Source organism: Phaseolus vulgaris, chromosome 7, assembly GCF_051622355.1.
Source record: "Phaseolus vulgaris cultivar YP4 chromosome 7, ASM5162235v1, whole genome shotgun sequence".
NCBI lineage: Eukaryota > Viridiplantae > Streptophyta > Magnoliopsida > Fabales > Fabaceae > Phaseolus > Phaseolus vulgaris.
This window is the reverse complement of record NC_143504.1, coordinates 4,444,444-4,469,568: the sequence shown is the minus strand read 5'-3', so window position 1 is coordinate 4,469,568 and position 25,125 is coordinate 4,444,444. Positions and strand designations below refer to the sequence as shown.

Genomic DNA, 25,125 nt, shown 5'->3' with positions numbered 1-25,125 from the left:
AATCTCCTCTTCTTCAAGAATCTCACGCACAAAGTGATAGCGAACATCAATGTGCTTCGTCCGTGCATGAAAGGCTTGATTCTTTGCTAAATGAATAGCACTCTGACTGTCAGAATATAACTCAAGTTGTTTCTGACCAACTCCCAAGTCTTTAAGCAACCCATGAAGCCAAATTGCTTCCTTCACAACCTCTGTAATCGCGATATACTCTGCCTCTGTCGTAGACAAAGCCACCGTAGACTGCAAGGTAGACTTCCAACTAAATGACGCTTTTGCTAAAGTGAACAAATAGCCAGTTGTAGACCATCGCTTATCCAAATCACCTGCATAATCAGAATCACAATATCCAACTATGCATTGACCAAGTGATTCATATTGCTCAAATGTCAATCCAACATCTAAGATATTTTGGAGGTACTGTAGAATCCATCTCACAGCTTGCCAATGTCCCTTGCCCGGATCATGCATGTACCTGCTAACAACACTCACAGCCTGTGAAATATCTGGTCTTGTACACACCATTGCATACATCAAGCTTCCAACTGCATTTGCATATGGGACTTTCGCCATGTATTCTCGTTCTTCATCAGTCGTCGGAGATAAATGGCTACTCAATTTCAAATGAGGAGCAAGTGGGGTACTTACAGGTTTTGTATCTTCGTGTATACCAAAACATTGTAGTACCTTCTGCAAATACTGCTTCTGTGACAGCCAAAGTTTTCCCCTCTCTCTGTCCCTGTTTATCTCCATGCCGAGAATCTTCTTGGCTTCCCCCAAATCCTTCATCTCGAACTCTTTACTCAACTGAGCCTTTAACATGTCAATCTCAACTTGGCTCTTTGCTGCAATCAGCATATCATCAACATATAAGAGTAAGTAAATGTAGGAACCATCTTCAAGTCTGCGCAAATACACACAATGATCATATTTGCTTCTCTTGTACTTCTGATCCTTCATGAACTTATCAAATCGTTTGTACCATTGTCTTGAAGATTGTTTAGGTCCGTACAACGATTTGCTAAGTTTACAAACCCAATCTTCTTGACCAGCAACCTTGTATCCTTCTGGTTGAGTCATATAGATTTCCTCCTCCAAATCACCATGTAGGAACGCGGTTTTTACATCGAGTTGAGCTAACTCCAAATTCAACTGTGCTACCAAGGCCAATAAAATTCGAATGGAGGAATGTTTAACAACTGGTGAAAATACCTCATTATAATCAATTCCCTCCCTCTGAGCAAAGCCTTTAGCAACCAACCTTGCCTTGTAGCGAACATCTTTATTAGAAAATCCTTCTTTCTTTGTAAATACTCATTTGCACCCAATTGCCTTCTTACCTTTTGGTAATTGTGCCAGCTTCCACGTCTTATTATTCTTCAAAGACTGCATCTCCTCTTGCATCGCACCTGCCCAATTACCACTCTCTGAACTCAGAATGGCTTCTGGGTAAGTGGATGGAATGTCATCAACAATTGGAAGTGCATAGGCAACCATATCCATGAAACTGGCAGGCTTCTGAATATCTCGTCTCTGTCTTCTAACTGCAATTGACAGTTCTTGGGTAGGAACCTCTTCCTCATCTAACTCTTCTGCCATAGGAGAGTCACTTGTGGTATTTCGTGTTGGGATCACCACTGTCTGCTCAAACTCCACCTGCTTTCGGGCACACTCCACCTGTTGCGGAGTGCTATCAGCTCCTTCTGGATTTACCTTCTTTAACATGGCAGATTCATCAAAGGTAACATCCCTGCTGATAATCGTCTTCTTTGCCTTTAGACACCACAAACGGTATCCCTTCACTCCAGGACAAAAGCCCATGAAAAGAGCCTTCTTTGCCCGTGGATCCAACTTTGATTCAATCACATGATAATATGCAATAGAACCAAAAACATGCAAAGAATCATAATCAGTTGCAGGTTTTCCAGACCATACCTCTAACGGGGTTTTGCCATCCATAGCAGATGATGGTAAACAATTGACGAGATGTTGAGCGTATGTCACAACCTCAGCCTAAAACTCTCTGCCTAACTCAGCATTAGACAACATACAACGAACTTTCTCCACAAGTGTCTTGTTCATACGCTCCGAAACCCCATTCTGCTGTGGTGTTTTTCTAACAGTGAAGTGTCGAACTATGCCACAATCTTGGCATACCTTCAGGAACGGATCATTCTTGTATTCTCCTCCATTGTCTGTTCGGAGAACCTTAATCTTCCTTCCTGTCTGGTTTTCAACTTGAGCTTTCCACTTAAGGAAAATTTCAAGCACATCATTTTTGTTATTCATAGTAAACACCCAAACTCTCCTGGAAAAATCATCCACAAAAGTGACAAATAATGCCTACCTCCGATTGACGGAGTCTTGGCAGGTCCCCACACATCTGAATGCACATAATCCAGAATACCCTTGGTATTGTGAATTGCAGTGCCAAACTTCACTCTTCGTTGTTTTCCCAGAACACAATGCTCACAAAATTCAAGTTTGCAAGCCTTCGTACCTTTCAACAGTCCCTGCTTGGTAAGAATTTGCAAGGATTTTTCTTCAGCATGTCCCAACCTCATATGCCACAACTTCGTTGCCTCAACATCCTTCTTAGAGCTAGAAGTTGCTACCGCTACAGTCCCCACCACTGTACTACCTTGATAGTAATACAGATTGTTCTTCCTCACGCCTTTCAACATCACCAGTGCTCCTGAAGTTGCTTTAAGAATTCCATCTCGCATCGTCACAACTAGGCCTTTAGATTCTAAAGCCCCCAATGAGATGAGATTCTTCTTCAACTTTGGCACGTACTGTACATCCCGCAAAATTCTGGTGGATCCATCATGATTCCGCAGCTTGATTGAACCTATCCCAGCTGTCTTACATGGATTATCATTACCCATGTAAACAACCCCGCCATCAAGTTCTTGAAATTCAAAGAACCAATCCCGAATGGGACACATATGATAGGTACAACCTGAATCCAATATTCACTCATCTGGATACGATGATGCTGAAAGCGAGACAATTAAAGAGATATCTGATTCCACATCACTTTTGCATTCTGCAACATTTGCATCTTGTGGAGCCTTCCCTTTCTTATGCAGTTTTGGACAGTCTTTCTTCCCATGTCCTTTCTCATGACAGAAAGCACACTCATCTTTGGCAACGGCTCGACCTTTAGACTTAGACCTCCCTCTTCTCCCCTTTGTCTGACTTTGTTGACGACCTCTTGCCATCAATGCTTCTTCTTCTTCTTGATTTGCCATTACAAACTCAAAATATAATATTCAATATTACAAATAATTTCAAACAACCCAAGGCGAACCTTCGGCTCTTGATACCACTTGTTGGGAAAAACGGGTAATTTTCCCACTAAAACAAAACCCTATCCAATTTAGCCTAATCTCCGAGCACAGCAAAAACAACTCACTTTTATTATTATGGGAGAAGATATATTACAAATTGGGATATATAACAGTGAATGAATCCACCGATGTGAGACTTGGGATTAAGCCAAAATCAATAATGAGTTCTTGTTGTGATGAGCTGAATAAATAGAATAATATTATAACTAAATTTAAATAACAGTTTAAGTTTAAGGTTGCGTCTGAATAATACATAACTTTTTTCCTAATAAATATAATTTAAGTAATACTTTAGCCTTTGTATCCAATATAAACGCCTATTTTTTGATAACCAAAATTTATCGTAATAAATATTTAAATACATCATTCGAAAGATTTAATTCAAAGAATGAAGATAACGACAACTCGTCATAGTTTTATAAATTTTAGTGACTAAAGTGTGTAAACAATGTATTAACGTTTATATCAAATAATTTTAATTAATCTTCTTCCTATATATCTGTGCATTTGTTATTTAATAATTTAATCAGTATTGATTAATCCATAATATTTTTAATACTAATAATTCTATTAGTATTGATTCATCCATAATTTTATTTGATCCTTGTTTTCCAAAACGGTTTAATTTTTATGATGAGATTTAGTTTTATAGTGGATTGGTTAATTGTTTGGGCCTGTTATCTTGTTTTTCACACCCCTTCGCAAACGGTAAAGCGGGACTTGTTGACCAGTTTACGAACCATCATTGACGTTCCAGGATTTGAAGACGATACTCGAGATATTTGGAAGAAAAATACTTAAAAGTATTTAATCATTAAAATTTGTGTTGAAAACCGGATCAACAACACATTCCAAAGTAAAATAGATATATTTTTTTGTAAATATCGATATATTTTGTTTTTAAGTATAATATAAAAAAATAATTTCAGTATTTGTTTTTTAGTTCGTTAGTTTTGTTTCAATTGTGTTAGAAGGTAATTGAACATATTAAGTATATTTATTATTAAGGAAAAAATTAAAATTAATTTTGAAAGAATAAAAAAATTTAAATTTAAAAAACAAAAAATAAAGGGAAAAAAACTCTCTTCAAACTTAATTGTATATTAATTAATATTATTATTTTAATAAAAAAACATGTAAAAATCACTAAATATCAACGTATACTCAATTATCTCAATTATTAGCAAATTTTAAATAAAACAAACAGAATTAAAAAATTGTGTTAATTTTTTTTATTGTACTAAAGATTAAGTATGTTAATATTTATCTATAATTAAAGATAGGATAAATTATAAGAGTTAAACTATATTATATATATTTTAAAAATAAAACATTGAAAATAAATTTGTAAATTGAGAAGTAAGAACATTAATTTTTAAAAAAATTATGTTATTAAAATGAAATAAAATATAACCACTTCATGTATGTAAAATAACAAATATATTACTCAATTGAAATTATGTATCTAAAAGTAATCTAAGGCATATACTAGTGATTGCTGTCACATTCCATCAAGTTTTTGTAATACAGAATTGTTCGAAGTCCAACTGAAGCTTGGTGGTCAACTGAGTGACCAAACTATGCTTTCTAAATGGAAAATTGTTAGGAACTAAGAATTAATAAGGTGAATTTAGAGATCTCAGTTTTAACGCAAGTGGGATTCACCAGTTTCTAATCTGTTGATATTGAGAGGGTCCATGCATGACCTTGGATACCAGTTCCTTCCTATTTGGTTCGAAACATGAGGCTAGTTTTTGCCCTCTTCTTTTCAACCAACTTTCTTAATGACAATGATACTTAAACCCGTAAACGGTGGCAAGGCAATTTTACACGGACCTTCAGGTCAAAAGTTAAATGTTAATGTTCACACTTGCTGAATGGTATCAACAATAAATCTTCCCTTTATTTTCTTTCACTACCTTACTCCAATCGGACAACTGTGGCCATGGTCTCAAGAATGACCCTATTCCTTTGTATGCTTGTCATGCTCGTAACAATATCTCAATCCTATGCTCAAGTAAGTTTCTTAGGCAGCTTCTGTATCAATGACAATGGTAATTACACTGCTAACAGCACCTACCACAACAACCTCAATACCCTTTTGTCCAACCTCTCTTCAAACACAGATATCGACTATGGCTTCTACAATTTTTCATATGGCCAAGATAGTAACACAGTAAACACAATTGGGCTGTGCAGAGGAGATGTTAAGCCAGATGCTTGCCGTAGATGCTTGAATGATTCAAAAGTCCTTCTCACGCAACTGTGTCCAAATCAGAAGGAGGCAATTGGTTGGTATGACCAATGCATGTTACGCTATTACAACCGCTCACTATTCAACACCATGGAAACCTCACATAGTTTCGCTTTGTGGAACCCTGGTAATGCATCAGATATTGATCAATTCAATCAAGTGTTGGGGAACTTGCTAGATAGCCTCATTGGCCAAGCTACTACACTAGGCGACTCCCAGCGTAAGTTTGCTGCAGCAAATGTTTCAGTATCAGTCTTTCAGACTATATATGGTCTTGTGCAGTGTACACCTGACTTGTCAGAACAAGCTTGCAGTGAATGCTTGACTGGGGCTATCTCAGAAATTCCACAATGTTGTGATGGTAAGAGAGGTGGTCGAATTTTAAGGCCTAGTTGTAACTTCAGATATGAGATATACAGATTCTATGATCTTACCGATGTTAAAATACCACCAGCACCAGCACTAAAGGTGTCTGTTCTTCCTCCTTTGTCAACAGATACCTTGTCCACAGAAGGTAAACATCAAATCCTTCTTGAAATGCTAATTTTATGATTGTAAAAAATTCTAAGAAATAAGTGAGTGTATTTTTACCATTTCTAAACCTACAAAATTTAAACACTTGTTAATGAAATCCTTTTCCAGGAAAGTGATTAGACTTGTTGAGAACTAATTTATTTATTATCCTCAATCCTAGAAATAAACTAATTAATAAGATTGAGTTCTGTTTTGGCAGGAAAGAGCAACACATCTGTAACTGTAATAGAAATAGTTGTGCCAATAGCCTTTTTCATACTAGTAATTCTTATGTGCATCTATTTAAGGAGGCAGTCACGGAAGCAGATTAAAGGTAACCTAACATAACATTCTCTTTTAATATGTTATTTGTTGATTTAATCATTTGCTGTCTGCAATGGAGTTTATAGGGTAAAACTCAAGAAGTCCACTATGGTTGCTACCCACAAAGTGACAAAATATGAATTTGGAATGTAGAGTTATCGAATAACTTTTTTTAGAATTCTAGTTGCTATTTAGCAGAATAATAGAATATGAAATTTATTCCACTGTTGGAAAAAAGTGCATGGTTCAATGGAAATAGTAAAATGATAAAAAGGTCAGTTGCAGCAATAGGTGTTTATATAATAAAATGCAATTGGAGATGGAGTAGAAACATTTTTAAGATGTCAGAAAACCAGCTTATTCTAAATAATTCACTGTAGAATTTCTGATTGACATAATGTAAATAGTCGACATATATAAATTTTATACTATAAGTTCTACCAAGTTCCCAAAATAAAGTTATTACTATCATAAATAAGCAAGTGAGCGACTGTAATCAGAAGATTTTCCTAAAAAGAAGCAGAATTCCATTTGGAGAACTGATTCGTTGCAACTCATTTTCAGTTCAAGTTGAAAATGATGATGAAATTAGACCATCAGAGACATTGCAATTGGACTTCTCCACAATCATGACTGCTACAAACAACTTTTCTGATGCAAATAGGCAAGGACAAGGAGGATTTGGACCTGTTTACAAGGTAAATATAACGTTGTCACAAAAAGATGCACATCACATCTACAAAATGTACTAGTATACCTGATAGGCCGTTACCCTGAGTTACATTCATAAAATTTAAATTTTCAGGGTAAGCTCTCCAATGGTCAGGATGTTGCAGTGAAAAGGTTGTGTAAGAACTCCCTCCAAGGAGACATAGAGTTCAAGAATGAGGTGATGTTAGTGGCCAAACTTCAGCATCGAAATTTAGTTAAGCTGATAGGATTTTGCTTGGAAAGAAGAGAAAGGCTATTGGTGTATGAATTTGTTCCCAACAAAAGCCTCGATTTCTTCATATTTGGTAAGTCAAAACTAACGGAACTGAACCATCTATTCTTCCTTTATAAACATTCTAATTCGTTGAGAATATTGTATCTTGGCTTTGGTTTGAAGATGAAGTTAAGCGCGCACAATTGGATTGGGAAAAGAGACACAAAATTATAGGAGGCATAGCTAGAGGTCTTCTTTACCTTCACCAGGATTCACGTTTGACCATTATTCACCGTGATCTCAAAGCAAGCAACATTCTTTTAGATGCAGAGATGTGTTCTAAGATATCAGATTTTGGCATGGCAAGATTATTTGAAGTGGATCAGACTCAGGACAATACAAGCAGAGTTATCGGAACCTAGTAAGTATTAGAATGCCCTATGGCAAATAACTTATACTAATCACTGTCTTCAATTAAAACAAAAGGATCTCTAAAGATGATCTTAACAAAGTTGTGAATGTTTGTATGTAACTGAGCTAATGAGATCGTCCATTTGGACATGCAGTGGATATATGGCACCAGAGTATGTCTTCCGTGGACAATTCTCAGTGAAATCTGATGTTTATAGTTTTGGAGTATTGGTTCTTGAGATTGTAACTGGCCAGAAAAACAGTTGGGCATGTAGAGGGGAGAATGAAGGGGATCTTCTAACCTATGTAAGTAATAATTATTCTTTTAATGACTTGTTTTCCATTAGTTTCTTATAAAATTGCAAACTTTAAGACTGAATCTGAATCAATATTTCTATTATTGATCAACTGCTTGCAGACATGGCAAAACTGGAGGGAAGGAACAGTGTCAAACATTATTGATCCAACAATTATAGACAGTTCAAGAAATGAAATATTGAGATTTATTCACATTGCGTTGCTTTGTGTTCAGGAAAAAGTGGCTGATAGACCAACCATGGCGTCTGTTGTACTCATGCTTAGCAGCTACTCTGTTTCGCTTCCATTGCCCTCTAAGCCTGCTTTTTCCGTTAGAAGCAGAAATGTATCAGTCATTCAATCAGAAGAGTATGATCCAGTGAGTGGCAACAGCATAAACTGAATCAAATGTTCAATCAGCCAAAGCATCAGTGAAGATTCCAAGTGAACTTTGTGCAGATTCCAAGTTCAGTTAACAATTTCTTATTAACTGTAATCATTAGACGTTATCTAAGATTCTCTTTTTCTAATACTAGCTTATCTGGTTCGTATAAGAAAATCAAATAAAAACGGAAGAAGGAAATACATTGTCCATAATGTTTAGTCAAAATATGATTTCATTATTTTTTTTTATCAGCAATAAAAAATAAATAAATGGTACAAAAACCAACATCTAACAAATACCACCAAACTAATTAACAATCCTGAAAAAAAACTTCAAAAAAACATCCTCATACAAACCAAAGGTTCCAAACATCAATTAGAGTAGGAAAACGAAGCAGAGCGAATTTTACCGAAATCAAAGATCAAACCCTTACTTGTACCAAAGCAAACACACTTCAGACACGTCCGTCACATCCTTTTGAATATGATAAAATTCGTGTGATTCCAGAGTTCACTCACCATCCCAATCCAAATTGTGTTCCACGCAACATTAACCGAATCAGAAGACCGGCTCAACCTGAATTGGTCAGAGTTTGACTTAGGATCAATGTGAAACACAAACGGAACTCCAAGCCACTTAAAATATAAACACCAAACGCGTCAAGCAAAACTACAATCGAAAAACAAATGACGATAAGATTCTTCCGCCTTCCCACACGGACAACACAAAAAATTTTCAATCGACACCATTGTATTTCCAAATTTTCATTCTAATTTGTATTTTTACAATAAAAATGAAATATTACATATTTTTGTATTATATTCCCAATCATTTTCATAAGATGAAGGACGGGAAATATATTTAGAAATAGCATATAATTTTTTAATAGCCTACTGTATGTTTTGAAGACATTATTTTAAGTAACAATTTTTAATTGCTTTTAAGTTTCTTATCTTTTATTTATTTTTATATTTAAAAATCTTATTAAATTTTATTTTAACTTTCTTTACAAAGGTAGTTTATTTTGTCATTCCCATAGTAGAATTTTTAAGCATGCATTTATTATATTATTTATTAATTTTAACATATTTGTCATTTATAATAATTCCGATCAATTATTATATATGTATTTACTGCAAAATCTATCTAAGAAGAATTTATCATATAGATATATATGTTATGAGGAAGCTTAAACTCCTTCCGCATAGTTATTGTGTCTAAAATAGAACAACAAAATAATTGAAATTATTAAAAGAAGATGATAATTAACTATTATAATTTTTTTAATAGACTTTTATGAGTATGATGTTAAAATATAGGTAAAGTAAATTTTTGAAATATATCATTCATTAACTATTATCATATAAGAATTCAAGTTATACGATCCCTTCAAATTTTATTGGATTATATCCAATTTTATTGGACTTGATTGATGTGTATTTTCATATACGGTTAATAATTAAATTTATATATATATAAAGTTATACTTGTATAACTAATTTATAGAAGTACGTATACATTATAAAATATATATATTGAACAGGATTATATTTTACCTTGATTTGCAGTTTTAACTATCGTTAACTACATTATTTTCCAAGGTGTAATATTTGTGATTTAATATCATAAATTTAATTTATTGAAATAAAAAATAATATTAAAAATAGTAATTAACAATCTGAAATTTAAAAAATGTCATAGTACATAGATTTCTACGTTAATATATAGTAATTATTTCAAATACTTTTAACGGGAGGATAATTTTATGCTATTATTGAATAATATACAAAACGTAATTTTTTCATATATTTAAATAAACAAAAATATGCGTTTTGAAAATATAATAAAAAACTATTAAAAAAGTCATTATTTGGTTTTTTAATTCTACACTTTATTAAATTATATTATTTGGAAAATAAAATAAACGATTATTTATAAGATAATTAATAAAGGACTAGGATTTAAAATAAAATAAACGATTCAGATTTCTTTTTTATTAATAATAGCTAGTTTAACGCTTATCTAGTATCAATATCTATTTATAAAATAAAAGGTACATGTTAATGATTAATTAAGATAGAATTGAAAATTAAGGTAATTATTTTTTAAATTTGCAAATATGGTATAGTTTAAAAATCAATTAGAATAAAATTTAAAAATTAACTAGAGTACATTACAGTTTAAGACATTTATAAAAAAGAGTAAATTTTAGAGATTTCAGTATTTTTTCCTTTTTCATTTTATTTTAAACTGGGTTATAAATATATTTATGCCCAAGTCCCATGTATTGGACAATATTTTAGATAATTCAATCACTTAATTCAATTTAAATATGAGAATGAATTTTCTTTATATTAAAATTATTAAATAATAATACTATAATTATATTACTCATTTAAATATATATTTTTAAAATATTAAACAATTCAATTATTCAAATATTAATATCAGTTTCTACTTTTAAAAAAAAATCATTATATTTTCTTAAAATTATTTTAAAATTATGTATTTTAGCAAAATAATAAATTTTAAAATTAAATGACCCAATTTACTTGATTCAATCTAATCCGATAAAAAGTGAATTAACTTATTTAATAAAAAAAATTAGAAATTCAAAATCAACTGAAGTCAAGATTATTTTGTTGAGTGGAGTGAAGTGGAAATTCAACCCACATTGCAAGAAAATTATGAAATAAAAATCAATTTTAGAGACAAAAAATAATTAGTGACATTTTAGAGACTAAAAAACTGTTTGATTTATAAATTAGTTATTATGATTAAATAGATTGATATCTAATTAACTATCAAAGTTTTAACTACCAATTATTTAAATTTTAAATGTGATAGCAAAAACATTGACAGTTAATTAAATACCAATTTAAAAACCACTTAATAATAATAACAACTAATTTAGAAACCATTTTTTTAGTTTCTGGTCTCTAATTTAATTACTATAACAACTAATTATTTTTTGTCTATAAAGATTGGTTTTTATTTCATGATTTAATTCTAGTGTCAATTCTATATATTCTCATGAAAACATTTTTTTTATAGGAAAATGATACTTTGACAATCCTTAGAATTTTAGAGTTGTTTATAATTCTTGATGTGATGAATTTAAAAATAAATACATATAATAAAAATTAAGTTTTGAATTAAAATAATATGATTAGAAATCGTAATGTAATGATATGAAAAATGTGGTTTTGAATATGATAATTTGAATGTGCATGTGACAGTAAGAAATACTTGGCCTAAAGAATAGCTCGTCAATTTCAGCTTATGAACTTTTTTACTACCATTTGGTTTCTGGTTAGACATATATTCTGTCATACACGTGTGTAGTGTAACACGAGGCTAAGCAAGTTTTATGATAGTGTGTGTAACACGAGGCTATGTATTGGCAATATGCGTAAACGCGTAAAGGTGTAAACACAGGGAATCTTGTTTTTATCTTTAAAGCAGTAATGACCACATGCACAGACCTTCATATCCACACTTAGGTATTGTGAATGTTTTAAGTCATATTCTACATAACCTTCAATCTTCATTCTTCCCTTTCTTTCTCTATGCTTTTCTCCAACCTCCCAACTATGACCTTGTTTTTCAGGATGCCCATATTTCTTTTTATCTTTCTCCAACTCATATCCATATCTCAATGCAACGCCCAACCAGTATTTCATTTACACCAATGTATGAATCACAAGGGTAATTACACTGCTAACAGCACCTACCACAACAACCTCAACACCCTTTTGTCCAACCTCTCTTCAAACACAGATATTGACTGTGGCTTCTACAATTTTTCATATGGCCAAGAAAGTGACAGAGTTAACGCAATTGGGCTGTGCAGAGGAGATGCTAAGCCAGATGCTTGCCGTAGATGCTTGAATGATTCAAAAGTCCTTCTCACGCAACTGTGTCCAAATCAGAAGGAGGCGATTTTGTGGTATGACTACTGCATGTTACGCTATTCCAACCGCTCAATATTCAAGACCATGGAAGCCACACCTGGATTCTCTAAGCGGACCTATAATGCAACCGATGGTGATAATTTCAATGAAGTGCTGAGGAATTTGCTAGAGAACCTCACAAGCCAAGCTTCAACAGGCGACTCTCGGCGTAAGTTTGCTGTAGCAAATGCTTCAGGACCAGCCTTTCAAACTATATTTGGTCTTGTGCAGTGTACACCTGACCTTTCAGAAAAACACTGTGATGAATGCCTGCTTAAGACTATCTCAGAAATTCCACAATGTTGTAATGGCAGTAAAGGTGCTAAATTTTTTAAACCCAGTTGTATCATCAGATATGAGATATTCCCCTTCTATGATCCTACCAATGCTGCAATAACACATGCATCACCACCACCACTACCGCAGGTGTCAACAAAAGGTAAATGCTACTTGAAAGGTAACGTGAAATAGTAATTCAACTTAAACCAGTTTCTTCTTATGATAAGGTAAGACCTAGACACGACTTCTACAAAAAATTTAGTTGTTGATGACCACATTTTTAATGAAATTTCGATAAAACTTGCGCTGAATGAGGACTAATTGTTCTTATTCCTAGAAATATGTATTCATAAATAACATCGATTGAATTCGGTTTTGGCAGGAAAGATATTTGTATCTGGAGCTGTAATAGCAATATCTGTGACAATTAGTGCCTTTGTCATTCTAGTCAACCTTATCTGCTGCATCAATTTAAGAATGAGGAGTTGTCGGAAACAATTTGAAGGTAAGCTGACATGGGATTCTCTCTGAAAGGTCTACTGTGGTTGCCACTCTCTAACAACAAAATAAAAAACCATCTATTTAGTCTAATTGACTAATGTTAGAGTTTTAGTCACTGCATATTTTAGCGGAATGAAATATGAAACATTTCTTCCATTATTGAAAAAATGCATGGTTCAATCACAATCGGTAAGAAATAAACTGAAAGAAAAGTCACTTGCAACTTGTAAGTGTTCATATAATACAGCTTTTCAAGAGTAGAAAATATTGGCTTAACAGCAGCTTAATCTGAATAATTCACTGTAGAATTTATTTGACTGATTGCCACAATGTAAATAGTTTAAATGTTAAAAGTAAACAATATTTTAAAATTGCATCCTTATGTTCTATCCAGTTCTCATAAAAATACTATCATTGACGAAAACGAATTGGCTATTCCAAAAATGAACAAAAATTCCATTTGGAAAACTGACTGGTTGCAACTCATTCTCAATTGAAGCTGAAAATGATGACGAAATTCAGTCAACGAAGACATTACCATTGGAATTCGACAGTATCATGGCTGCTACCAACAACTTCTCTGATGCAAATAAGCTAGGAGAAGGAGGATTTGGGCCTGTTTACAAGGTACATATAACAGTGTCACATAAAAATGAAAATCTCATCTACACAATGTGGTATACCTGATAGGCTGGTTGCCCTGACCTACATTATCAACTTTAAACTTTCAGGGTAGGCTCTCCGATGGTCAGGAAGTAGCAGTGAAAAGGTTGTCTAAGAATTCTCTCCAAGGAGACAGAGAGTTTAAGAATGAAGTGTTGTTAGTGGCCAAGCTTCAGCATCGAAATTTAGTTAAGCTACTAGGATTTTGTTTGGAAAGAAGAGAAAGGCTTCTGGTTTATGAATTCGTCCCCAACAAAAGCCTTGATTTCTTTATATTGGTTAGTAAATTTTTTTGGCTACGGAACTATGTAACATTTGTTCATCGTTTACAAACACTCTAACTCATTTGGAATATTATATCTTGGCTTTGGTTTGAAGATGAAGACAGGCGTGAACAATTGGATTGGGAAAAGCGATACAAAATTATAATAGGCATTGCTAGAGGTCTTCTCTACCTTCACCAGGATTCAAGTGTGAGGATTATTCACCGAGATCTCAAAGCAAGCAACATTCTTTTGGATGCAGAGATGCATCCTAAGATATCAGATTTTGGCATGGCAAGATTATTTGAAGTGGATCAAAGTCAGGCCAATACAAGTAGAGTTGTTGGAACCTAGTAAGTATTACTATTAGAATGTTCTATGACAAATAATTTATACTAATCACCGTCTTCAATTAAAACAAAAGGATCTGTAAAGGTGATCTTAATTAACAAAGTTTGGTAATATTTGTATGTAATGGAGCTAATGTGGTCGTCCATGTTGACATGCAGTGGATATATGGCACCGGAGTATGTTATCCATGGACAATTCTCAGTAAAATCTGATGTTTTTAGTTTTGGAGTATTGGTTCTTGAGATTGTAAGTGGCCAGAAAAACAGTTGGGTACAAAGAGGAGAGAATGAAGGGGATCTTCTAACCTATGTAAGTAATCATTACTCTTTTAATGACTTATTTTCCTTGCACTTAGAAGTTAAGGTTGAACATGTTACTTATGGAATTATAAACTTTATGATTGAATCTGAATCAATATTTCTAATATTGATCAACTACTTGCAGACATGGCAAAACTGGAGGAAAAGGACAACGTCAAACATCGTTGATCCCACAATCAGTGGTTCGAGCAATGAAATAATGAGATGTATACACATTGCGTTGCTTTGTGTTCAGGAAAAAGGGGATGATAGGCCAACCATGGCTTCTGTGGCACTCATGCTTAACAGCCACTCTGTTACGCTACCATTGCCCTCAAAAACTGCTTTCTCCATTGATAGTACAAGTTTATCAGTCATTCAATCAAATGAACCAAATATTCAATCAGTAAACGAGGCTTCCATTACTGAGCCATTTGCTCGCTAGAGTTTATGGATAGAAGTGTCACTTGTAGATTTTTTGTTCCAATTTTTTCTTTCTTTCTCTCATTTCTTTTACTGTACCCATTACCCGAAAAATACTTTATTAAGATTCTCAATTTTATATTATGTATGTTCTTTTTGTCGATAAAATGAAGTTGGTATGAATTTCTTCTCTATTTATCCAAAAAAAAAGAATTCAATAAATTAAATATAAGTTAATTAATATATGCGCTGAAGAAGTTGCTGCCAATACTAAAAGTGAAAGCTGCAACAACTGATTCCTATTAGAATCGTAAATATGCTTCTGGAAATGCAACAGGTCCGGATTCTCAAGCTGTATATGCTTCTGTTCAGTGTGCACCGGACTTGTCAGTGGCAGAATGCAATGACTGCTTAGGTGGCGCCATTTCAGAATTACCAAAATGTTGTAGTAGCAGATCAGGTGGAGTTGTTATTAAATTCAGATGTAATTTCAGATACGAAAACTTCAGTTTTTATGAGCCTACGGCTGATACACAAACGCTACAGTTGTCACCACCAGGATCTCCATCTCCTCCTCCTTCACCTTCACCATCCACCACTACAAATTCCCCACAGAGTACTTATCATGGTATTAGTTATTACATGGCTAGAAGTGAATATTTTTATCCTCAAGCAACATCTATTTGGCACAAGTAAAACCGAGATGATTTTTTTTATTGTTATTCCAATGCAGAAAAAGAAAAAGATTTTAACCAAGTACTAAAGGTGTTTCAGACTTAAAAAATCCAGAAGCTTTATGGTATTTTGAATTGTTTGTCTCTCGACTCAGTTTAATGACTAAATTGAGTTGTCTTCGAGATAAAGATTATATTAACCAGAAGAGTTCTTGGGTTTATGCAGGAAAAAGCCACAAATCAAAATCTGTCATCACAAAATACACTGTGCCTATTGTTGTCTTTATTGGGTTGCTGATCTTCATTTTCATAGGAGTGAGGAAGCTAACAAAGCATTTTAAGAGTAAGTTCAAATTTCAAAAACTAATCCGTACAAAATCTGGTTGTCTCTCTATTTGTTGGTTTAGGAGACCAGAGAAATTGTCTCATTTATTTTGTTAGGTATGTATAAAGGTTGAACCGTGGTTCCTGTTATTCAATCTTTATTACTAATAAAAAAAAAAGTAAGTTCAAATATTTATTTAACGTTTGATGTAAGAGTACATTACTATTTTCTCTTGTATTTTCTTCTTTGGTCCTTTGAGACCTAATCAAAATATGAAGAAAAAAAGAGTTGTTTTAATTTTCTCCAAATTGACATAGGATATGTCAAAGAATGGCATTTTTTTGTAAAAATATGTACTAACCATAAGTTAAGAACAGAACCAAATAAAGACAGAATATAACAGTTTTCAAGAATCAATTGCTTACATGTACTACTTTAAAAACCCCTCCCCCTCCAGGTGAAGCTAAGGTTGATGGTGAAGTTAGAGAATTAGAGTCGTCACTAATGGACTTTGACACCATTAGAGTCGGTACAAACAACTTCTCCGACGCAAACAAGATTGGACAAGGTGGATTTGGACATGTTTACAAGGTAAACATTGCATTATTACAATTAAATTTATCTGTCTAGCAAAACGTTGTAGGGCCAGATTGTTGGCCAATTTTACATCCATAAAACATTGTCAGTCTTTTACTAATCAGGCGAAGCTCTTCAATGAACAAGAAGTAGCAGTCAAAAGGTTATGTAGCATCTCTGGCCAAGGAGATACTGAATTCAAGAATGAAGTGCTTTTAATGTCAAGGCTTCAACACAGAAATTTAGTTAGGCTCCTTGGTTTCTGTTTTGAAAGAGAAGAACGACTCCTTGTCTATGAGTTTCTACCCAATAAAAGCCTCGACAACTTCTTATTTGGTGAGTTGATTTCTTAAACTGGAAGTCTATTACATTATTAAATCTTTTGCATGACTAAATGAAGAAAGGTTTAAACTCTAGTTTAAAAAAAACTTCGAATGATTATACTCGTGTTGGCATGTAGATCCCATCAAGCGCGCACATTTGGATTGGAAAACACGCTACAAAATAATTGAAGGCATTGCACGTGGCCTTCTATATCTTCATGAGGATTCTCAGCAGAGGATTCTCAGCAGAGGATTATTCACCGTGATCTCAAATTGAGTAATATTCTTTTAGATGCCAATTTGAATCCAAAAATTTCAGATTTCGGCTTTGCAAGACTTTTTAATGTGGATCAAACTCAGGTTAAAGCAAGTAAAATTGCTGGAACCTAGTAAGTATCAAGATATAAAGAGCATTTTAGTTTCTAATCTGTATCCTTGAGTAATACAGATGAGGATCCTGGATTATTATCAAGAGAACAGGTCATTGCAATTTGTATCTAATTGAGTCGGTCCCTATTGAAATGCAGCGGATACATGGCACCTGAGTATGCAAGGCATGGAAAACTCTCAATGAAGTTAGATGCATTTAGTTTTGGTGTAATACTACTAGAGATTGTAAGTGGCCAAAAGAATGGTGGATTCCGAAATGGAGAGAATGTGGAGCATCTACCAAGCTTTGTATGTCTAACTTCTTTATCCTCTTTGTCTTTATAAGGTTTATAATAGAACATTAGGCATTAACTAATCCACTTCAAATGGTAGAGGTAGAAAACTGGAACTAATGTTCTCTAAAATGAACTACTTGCAGGCTTGGACAAACTGGAGGAATGGTAGAGCAGCTAATATTATAGATCCCACCTTAAATAATGCTTTGAGAGATGAAATAGTGAGATGCATTCTGGACTACTCTGTGTTCAAGAAAAGGTTTCTGATAGACCAACAATGGCTTCAGTGGTGCTTATGCTTGATAGCCACTCTTTCGCTCTACCAGTTCCATTGCAACCTGCCTATTTTATGATCAATAGATGTTCACCAGTCATCCAGTTTTCGGAGTTCAGTTCTGTGGAAACAAGATTAAATGAACAGAAGAGTGACTCTGCTGATGCATCAGCAAATGATGCTTCAATTAGTAGTTTATATCCTCGTTAGATGTAAATTATATGATTATAGTCAAAGGTAACAACCATAATTACTATTAAATGTACCATGAAAAACAGTTTTTTGGAGCTTGCTATAATAAGAATGAAGAATTGTTCAACACCATTTCAGTGAAAAGATTTCATTCACAGAATTAGCCTTATCCAAACTCTTATATCTGTTTCTGTTATAATTGGGGGATTTCGTATCAAGAAAGTGGATCAAATTACATAAATTGTGCTCATGCTTCCATTGAAGCATATATTTAGAGAAGGAAGAGTGAAGTTTTAAAAGTCCATGATAGCTTTAAATACATAGATGAACAGGCTGATTATTGAGAATCCTAGTATGAGTTCCAACTGGATTTGTAAGAATTCCACCCCTACTGTTGGACTATTTTTTTTTATCAGCAAAGAATGAAATTAAATTAAGAGGGATACAAAAGGGGTATCCCAACCCTTTTACATAAACCAAATAAACTATGTTTGCTGTCGGGTTTATGTTTTCTGATAGTAGTTTACATATGTTTGTGTCTTGCTAGGTTGTCGCTCTAATGATTTTACACAACATCTGAGGCGTCAATTTGATCGTAAAATGGAAAGAATTGGTGCCAAATAACCATTTGAAGTTCTTTTAACTAGTCTCCTAGAGTTTAGCTCAAAACTGCGAACCCATGAATGTGTGACACTCTGAAGACCCCATCTGACCAAATATTTTACAGATTTGCAATGATATAATAAGGTTCAATTTTAATTTGGATGGAGAAAACATTATTATTAGAAAAAGGAAACTCTATTAGAGATGAGAGATGACGAGTTAAGTTCTTCTTTTACTGAAATTAGTCAGTTAAGAGAATGGAAATTAAGAATAAAGTTGTCATAGTTTTTGCTGGGGATCCGTAAGTGGATCCGTAGACTATCATAGTGTCTTGTCCACCATTGACTTGGAAGGTGTCCATTCTCCACTCCATGCAAGACAAATTCAACGGTCAATTTTCAAAGGGTATATACTTATGTTAATGTCATGACAACTTAATGTTAATAATCTTAACATGGATAATTAATTTTCTTTTATGACAAAAGTAGGACCAGTACTGTCTGTTTGAATTTTTGGTCCAACCTTACTGTCCGTGACCAATACGCATGAAAGATGAAACTCTGACATGACATCTTCTAAGACGTGAGGAGTGGGCAGAAAGACCAGGGGATGAGTATGCAACCTTGTTTTTACAATGGACCATTATTAATGGCAAAAATTGTAGTTAAAAGACAAATTATTAAATTGTAGCAGTATTGATAACAGCTTCCAGCTGGAGTGGCATTTTTCAAAAGAACAAATTAGTTATTTTTAATTAAAAAATTATAATTATGATACTGTTAGTGAAGAATGGACTATGATGTAGATTGTAAAATATTACTAAAAATTAGCATTCAAAACAATAAATCATTAGATTGTACGTGTTTGGCAGAAAAAAATAACAGTAAATGAGTTTTTTTTGTATAATTTTATTTGAGGAATTTCAATTTGTAATGATAAATTAATTTACTTTTCTTTCCTTACATTACAAAGTGTCATTCACTTTGGTTGAAATTCCTAGCTCTTCACTCCTTCTCTGCCTTAAATTCCAATCATATGTAGTTTTGATGCCTGAAAACTAATAGCACAACATTGTATAGCATGGTCTCTGAAGCAGTGCCCTTTTTCCTGTCCCTTCTTGGTATTCTTATATCTCAAGCTATTGCCGAGCCAGACTACCAATACAATTACACAGTCTGCTACAGAAGTGGAGACTATGCCCCTAATACCACCTACCACACTAACCTCAATGCTGCTCTTTCAAGGCTCACTTATAACACCCAAATTGACTATGGCTTCTACAACTCCTCCTATGGCCAAGACTCTGATAGAGTCTACGCAACTGGCCTTTGTAGAGGAGATGTTAGCCCACATACTTGCCTTACTTGCCTCCACAACTCTAGTTCCCTTCTCCTCAAGTACTGTCCACATCAGAAGGAAGCCGTGGGAGGATATGATTTATGCATGTTACACTATGCAGATCACTCACTTCTTGGTTACCAAGACTCTAGTTTCGGCTTCTATTTTTGGTGGGAAACTAATGTAACAGATTGGAATCAGTACAGTTATGTGCTGAATAACTTGCTGTCAAAACTAAGAGAGAAAGCTGCAACAACTGACTCCTATCCCAGAAGCAAATTTGCTGCAGGAAATGCAACTGCTCCGAGTTATGAAACTATATATGCCGTTGTTCAGTGCTCACCTGAATTGACAGTGGCAGAGTGCAACGATTGCTTAGGTGGTGCCTTTTCAGAAATATCCAAATATTGTAATAACAGATCAGGAGGCGGAGTTGTTAAATTAAGCTGTAATTTCAGATATATGAACTCCAGCTTCTATGAGCCTACTGCGGATACACTAACACTACAATTGCCACCACAAGGATCTGCATCTCCTCCTTCATCGTCACCTGCACCCTCCACCACCTCAAATTCCTCCGAGAGTACTTATCATGGTATTAATTGTTACAATTTGCAACATGGTTTGAATTACAATACTGATCCCCAATTTAGTACATCATAAGTCAAGTTAAACCTCTCAGACATATATGTTGAGGGAGATTTTATTATTATATAATATTATTCCAATGTAAGGAAAGATAAAAACATTTGAACCAAGTACTCAAAGGTATTTTATACTTAAAATTCCAGCACCTTAGTGGCATCTTCAATTTCTTGTCTCTCTGTTTCCTAACTAAATTGAGATATCTCCCTGACGAGGATTATTTTACTCAGAAGACACGTTCTGTTTATGCAGGAAAAAGCAACAGAATACAACCTGTCAACGCCAAGTACGTTGTGCCCATTCTTGTCTTTATTGGGATGCTGATTTTTATTTGCATCTGCTTAAGAGTTAGGAAGCCGAGAAAATATTTCGAGAGTAAGTTCAGATGTTTACTTAATCTGTTATATAAGAGTCAATATTTTTTCCTGTGATTTCTTACTTAGGTCGTGTGACACCTACTGCAAGATGAACCAATGTTCTTTTTCTTTTTTCTTGGCATTGACAATGGATATGGCATATAAGAGATATTTTTTTCTAAAATAACTTTACTAATCGGTAGTTAAGAACAAAAACCAAAAGGGAATATAACTATTTTCAAATGAATTGCTTACATGTAGTGCTTCATCTATTGAATAATTGTCTTGGAAAATTTACTTTTGCATGCTGCAGTTTTGATTTCCATTTGACAAACTCAACTGTTATAGCTTAAAACTATCTCCCCCATCTAGGTGAAGCTACGGTTGATGATGAAATTAGACAATTAGAGTCATCACAATTTGACCTTGACACCATCAGAGTCGCTACAAACAACTTCTCTAATTCAAACAAGCTTGGACAAGGAGGATTTGGACCTGTTTACAAAGTAAACATTGCACCCTTACGATTAAATTTATCTTAATGTCAAAACGTGATTGTTGCCCAATTTTATATAAGTGAAACACTGTTACTGTGAAATCTTCAGGGGACGATCTTCAATGAACAAGTAGTAGCAGTCAAAAGGTTATGTAGAAACTCTAGGCAAGGAGATATTGAATTCAAGAATGAAGTGCTATTAATGTCAAGGCTTCACCACCGAAATTTAGTTAGGCTCCTTGGTTTCTGTTTTGAAAGTGAAGAACGACTCCTTATCTACGAGTTTCTTCCCAACAAAAGTCTTGACAACTTCATATTTGGTATGTTTATTTAACTTTATACAGCAAGTCAATCACATAATTTCTTTTGCATGACTAAATGAAGAAAGATTTTGACTCTAGTTTAAAACATTAAGTGATTGTACTCATTGGCAAATAGATCACATCGGGCGAGCACATTTGGATTGGAAAAAACGCTACAGTATTATTACGGGCATTGCAAGTAGCCTTCTTTATCTTCATGAGGATTCTCAGCAGAGGATTATTCACCGAGATCTCAAATTGAGCAATATTCTTTTAGATGATGACATGAATCCTAAGATTTCAGATTTTGGTTTTGCAAGGCTTTTTAATGTGGATCAAACTCAGTTTAATGCAAGTAAAATTGCAGGAACCTTGTAAGTATCAAAATATTATAAGCTGTTCAGTTTCTGATATGTGTCCTTAACTAATACAGACGAGGAGCATGGACTATTGTCCAAATAACAGGTAATGTTTGTACGTAATTGAGCCTGCTCTTATTGACATGCAGTGGATACATGGCACCTGAGTATGCAAGACATGGAAAACTCTCGATGAAGTTAGATGTCTTCAGTTTTGGTGTAATAATGCTAGAGATTGTAAGCGGCCTAAAGAATGGTGGAGTTCGTAATGGAGAGAATGTGGAGCATCTATTAAGCTTTGTATGTTTACATTTTTTTATCTTCTCTGTCTTCATAAGGTTTATAATGGAGAATTAGGCATTAACTAATCCACTTAAAATGGTACAAGTGGAAAAATGGAGCTAATGTTTTTTCGTATGAACTTCTTGCAGGCTTGGAAAAACTGGAGGAAAGGGAGAACGGATAATATTATAGATCCCACCTTAAATAATGCTTTCAGAGATGAAATGGCGAGATGCATTCACATTGGACTACTTTGTGTTCAAGAAAAGGCTGCTGATAGACCAACAATGATCAGTGGTGCTTATGCTTGATAGCCACTCTTTTACTCTACCAGTTCCATTGCAACCTGCTTATTTTATGAAAAATAGCTGTTCATCAGTCAACCAGTTTTCAAGGTGTAGTTCTATGGAAACAGGGTCAGATGAGCAGAAAAGTTACTGTGCTGATGCATCAACTAATGAGGCTTCAATTAGTAGTCTATACCCTCGTTAAATATGAATCACATGATTATAGTCAAATGTAATGATCGTTAATGCAATTACATGTAACAAGGCAAACAGATACTTGGTGCTTTCTAATAGGAAGCCAAGAGAAAAGGTTGAATGTAAGTCTAACAGGGATTTAGCTTACGAGTTGCTACAAATAAATTAGCTTAGTCTAATAAACTTGGACACGGCGGGTTTGGAGTTGTTTACAGAGTAGATGGCACTTTTCATCCTGAAAAATATTACTCCTTCATCCTAAACATGGTATATTTGGATACTATACTGGACTATGATATATTTTCAGGGTAACGAATCAAAATAAGGACTTGGTATTGTTTTACTGAGCCGGAAAATAACTTTTTCTTCCAATAATGATACGTAGTTGACATGGTCTTCTAACACAAGCAGGAACAAATTCAGACAAGTTTCTAAATTTAAAAAGCATACAAATTACAATGACAATATGTTTAAGCATTTCCCTCGTCTTAAAAAGAAAAATTCAAAGCATTCACACAAGGCTAAGTCTCAGTTTTACAGTTTCTTCCGTTCCCATAATACGTGACCTCTTCCTCGAATGCAGTAGTGAAGTTTCGTTTCATACAAGGTGCCAAATATATAAAAGTACTCACAACACAGATTTTACTCACCAAATTAATCATTGAAAGAACGCAAGCACAATGGCCGTTGTTGTTTCCTCAAGGTTGCATTCCTATGTTTGTGGCCTAATTTTCATAATCATATCTCAAGCCAGCGCGCAGCCAAGTTTCCTAAATCACTTCTGTCTCAGTGATGAAAGCAGCTTCACAGCCAACAGCACTTATCACACCAACCTCAACACCCTTTTGTCCAATCTCACTTCCAACACACAAATCGACTATGGTTTCTACAACCTCTCCTACGGCGAAAACAGTGACAAAGTATACGCCATTGGGGTGTGTAGAGGAGATGTTAAACCAGATGAATGCCGCAGCTGCATAAACAATTCAACGGTCCTTCTCACACAGCTTTGTCCAAACCAGAAAGAGGCAATTGGGTGGTATGACAAGTGCATGTTGCGTTACTCAAACCGATCAATATTTGGCCTCATGGAAACTTCACCTTTGTTTTATACGTTGGAGTTTGTCAATGCAACCAACGTGGACCAGTTCAATCAAGTGTTGGACAACTTGGTGAGCAATCTAACAGGCATAGCTGCTGCATCAGGTGACTCTCGTCGTAAGTATGCTGCGGGAAATTCAACTGCACCAAATTTAGAAACCATATATGGTGTTGTGCAGTGCACTCCTGATTTGTCTCAACAAGACTGCAATCGATGCTTGGTTGAAGCTTTCTCAAGAATCACAAGCAGCGGCAAGATTAGTGGTAGAGTTGCAACACCCAGTTGTAATATTAGATATGAAAACTATCGCTTCTATGATGAACCTTCTACCACGACAGATGCACCAGCACCGTCACTGTGATGCCCTCCCACTTCCACCATCAACCTTTAATGGTAATGGAAATTCAAGCTGAACTTACTGTGAACTGAATAAATGTTCATGCAGTTGTAGGGCATAGTATTATTTCAAATTGAAAAAAATAGTCAAATAAATATCTGAAATTGAAATTTGTTTGTCATTATTTAGTCTTTATGTTTCGAGCTTGAAACTCATTGTCTTTGCATTTGGAGTTATGAAACTCACTATAATTCCTCTTCAAAAAAATGAAACTCGCTATAATTAAAATTTAAATTAATTACTAAAATGGAGCAAAAATATCCAATTCCACCAAAAGAGCAAAAATCTCACACTTTCTAAATTGATCACTGACATGATGTCTAGTGGTATGAAATTGATGGAGAAATAGGAAGAAACCTTTTATATAAACTTGTGTTCAATGGTTTAATTTTTAACAGAAAAGAAGAGAATGGAGAAGAAATTAAGTTTATATTTCATGATTTAATTATTTAACTTTACTAAATGCTTAGACTTAAATATAATTTTAGTGCTTATAAAATCTTCTTCGCTTCTTTCTTTTTTTCTTTGGTGATTTTGAAATTT

General features: G+C 34.2%; 5 protein-coding genes and 1 pseudogene across 7 annotated transcripts; all 6 read left to right on the top strand.

The window, feature by feature from the left end:
* Positions 1-5,229: 5,229 nt before the first annotated feature.
* LOC137827534 (cysteine-rich receptor-like protein kinase 26) lies at positions 5,230-8,613 on the top strand. The gene is made up of 7 exons (XM_068633715.2): positions 5,230-6,118; positions 6,338-6,451; positions 7,006-7,139; positions 7,247-7,457; positions 7,550-7,787; positions 7,933-8,083; positions 8,196-8,613. The coding sequence occupies exons 1-7, from the start codon at positions 5,296-5,298 to the stop codon at positions 8,475-8,477; spliced, it is 1,953 nt and encodes a 650-aa protein (XP_068489816.2). The 5' UTR covers positions 5,230-5,295; the 3' UTR covers positions 8,478-8,613.
* Positions 8,614-11,949: 3,336 nt separating this feature from the next.
* Positions 11,950-15,349, top strand: LOC137827533 (cysteine-rich receptor-like protein kinase 26). Of its 2 annotated transcripts, XM_068633714.2 has the most exons (7): positions 11,951-12,851; positions 13,074-13,196; positions 13,692-13,819; positions 13,924-14,133; positions 14,234-14,471; positions 14,628-14,778; positions 14,914-15,349. In XM_068633714.2, exons 1-5 carry the CDS (start codon positions 12,029-12,031, stop codon positions 14,282-14,284), a joined length of 1,335 nt encoding a protein of 444 aa, XP_068489815.2. In that variant the 5' UTR covers positions 11,951-12,028; the 3' UTR covers positions 14,285-14,471; positions 14,628-14,778; positions 14,914-15,349. The 2 variants fall into 2 exon arrangements, with proteins under 2 accessions (XP_090161539.1, XP_068489815.2); XM_090305413.1 differs by lacking the exons at positions 14,628-14,778; positions 14,914-15,349 and having other exon boundaries at positions 11,950-12,851; positions 13,924-14,239.
* On the top strand, positions 14,337-15,349 carry LOC150025745 (cysteine-rich receptor-like protein kinase 44). The gene is made up of 3 exons (XM_090305412.1): positions 14,337-14,471; positions 14,628-14,778; positions 14,914-15,349. The coding sequence occupies exons 1-3, from the start codon at positions 14,383-14,385 to the stop codon at positions 15,211-15,213; spliced, it is 540 nt and encodes a 179-aa protein (XP_090161538.1). The 5' UTR covers positions 14,337-14,382; the 3' UTR covers positions 15,214-15,349.
* A 9-nt stretch (positions 15,350-15,358) lies between these two features.
* Positions 15,359-18,340, top strand: LOC137827542 (cysteine-rich receptor-like protein kinase 44; annotated as a pseudogene). Its single transcript, XR_016522929.1, has 9 exons — positions 15,359-15,367; positions 15,498-15,883; positions 15,974-15,990; positions 16,092-16,208; positions 16,648-16,781; positions 16,892-17,102; positions 17,227-17,478; positions 17,617-17,767; positions 17,898-18,340. The product of XR_016522929.1 is annotated as a cysteine-rich receptor-like protein kinase 44 (transcript).
* A 1,397-nt stretch (positions 18,341-19,737) lies between these two features.
* On the top strand, positions 19,738-23,302 carry LOC137827528 (cysteine-rich receptor-like protein kinase 15). Its single transcript, XM_090305410.1, is given in 8 exon segments — positions 19,738-20,756; positions 21,059-21,181; positions 21,535-21,668; positions 21,768-21,978; positions 22,097-22,334; positions 22,469-22,619; positions 22,751-22,890; positions 22,892-23,302. Coding segments are annotated over 8 exon segments (2,052 nt in total). The 5' UTR covers positions 19,738-19,903; the 3' UTR covers positions 23,094-23,302.
* A 435-nt stretch (positions 23,303-23,737) lies between these two features.
* On the top strand, positions 23,738-24,733 carry EP1 (receptor-like protein kinase-related family protein). Its single transcript, XM_068633728.2, has one exon. It carries the CDS (start codon positions 23,764-23,766, stop codon positions 24,544-24,546), a length of 783 nt encoding a protein of 260 aa, XP_068489829.2. The 5' UTR covers positions 23,738-23,763; the 3' UTR covers positions 24,547-24,733.
* Positions 24,734-25,125: the final 392 nt, after the last annotated feature.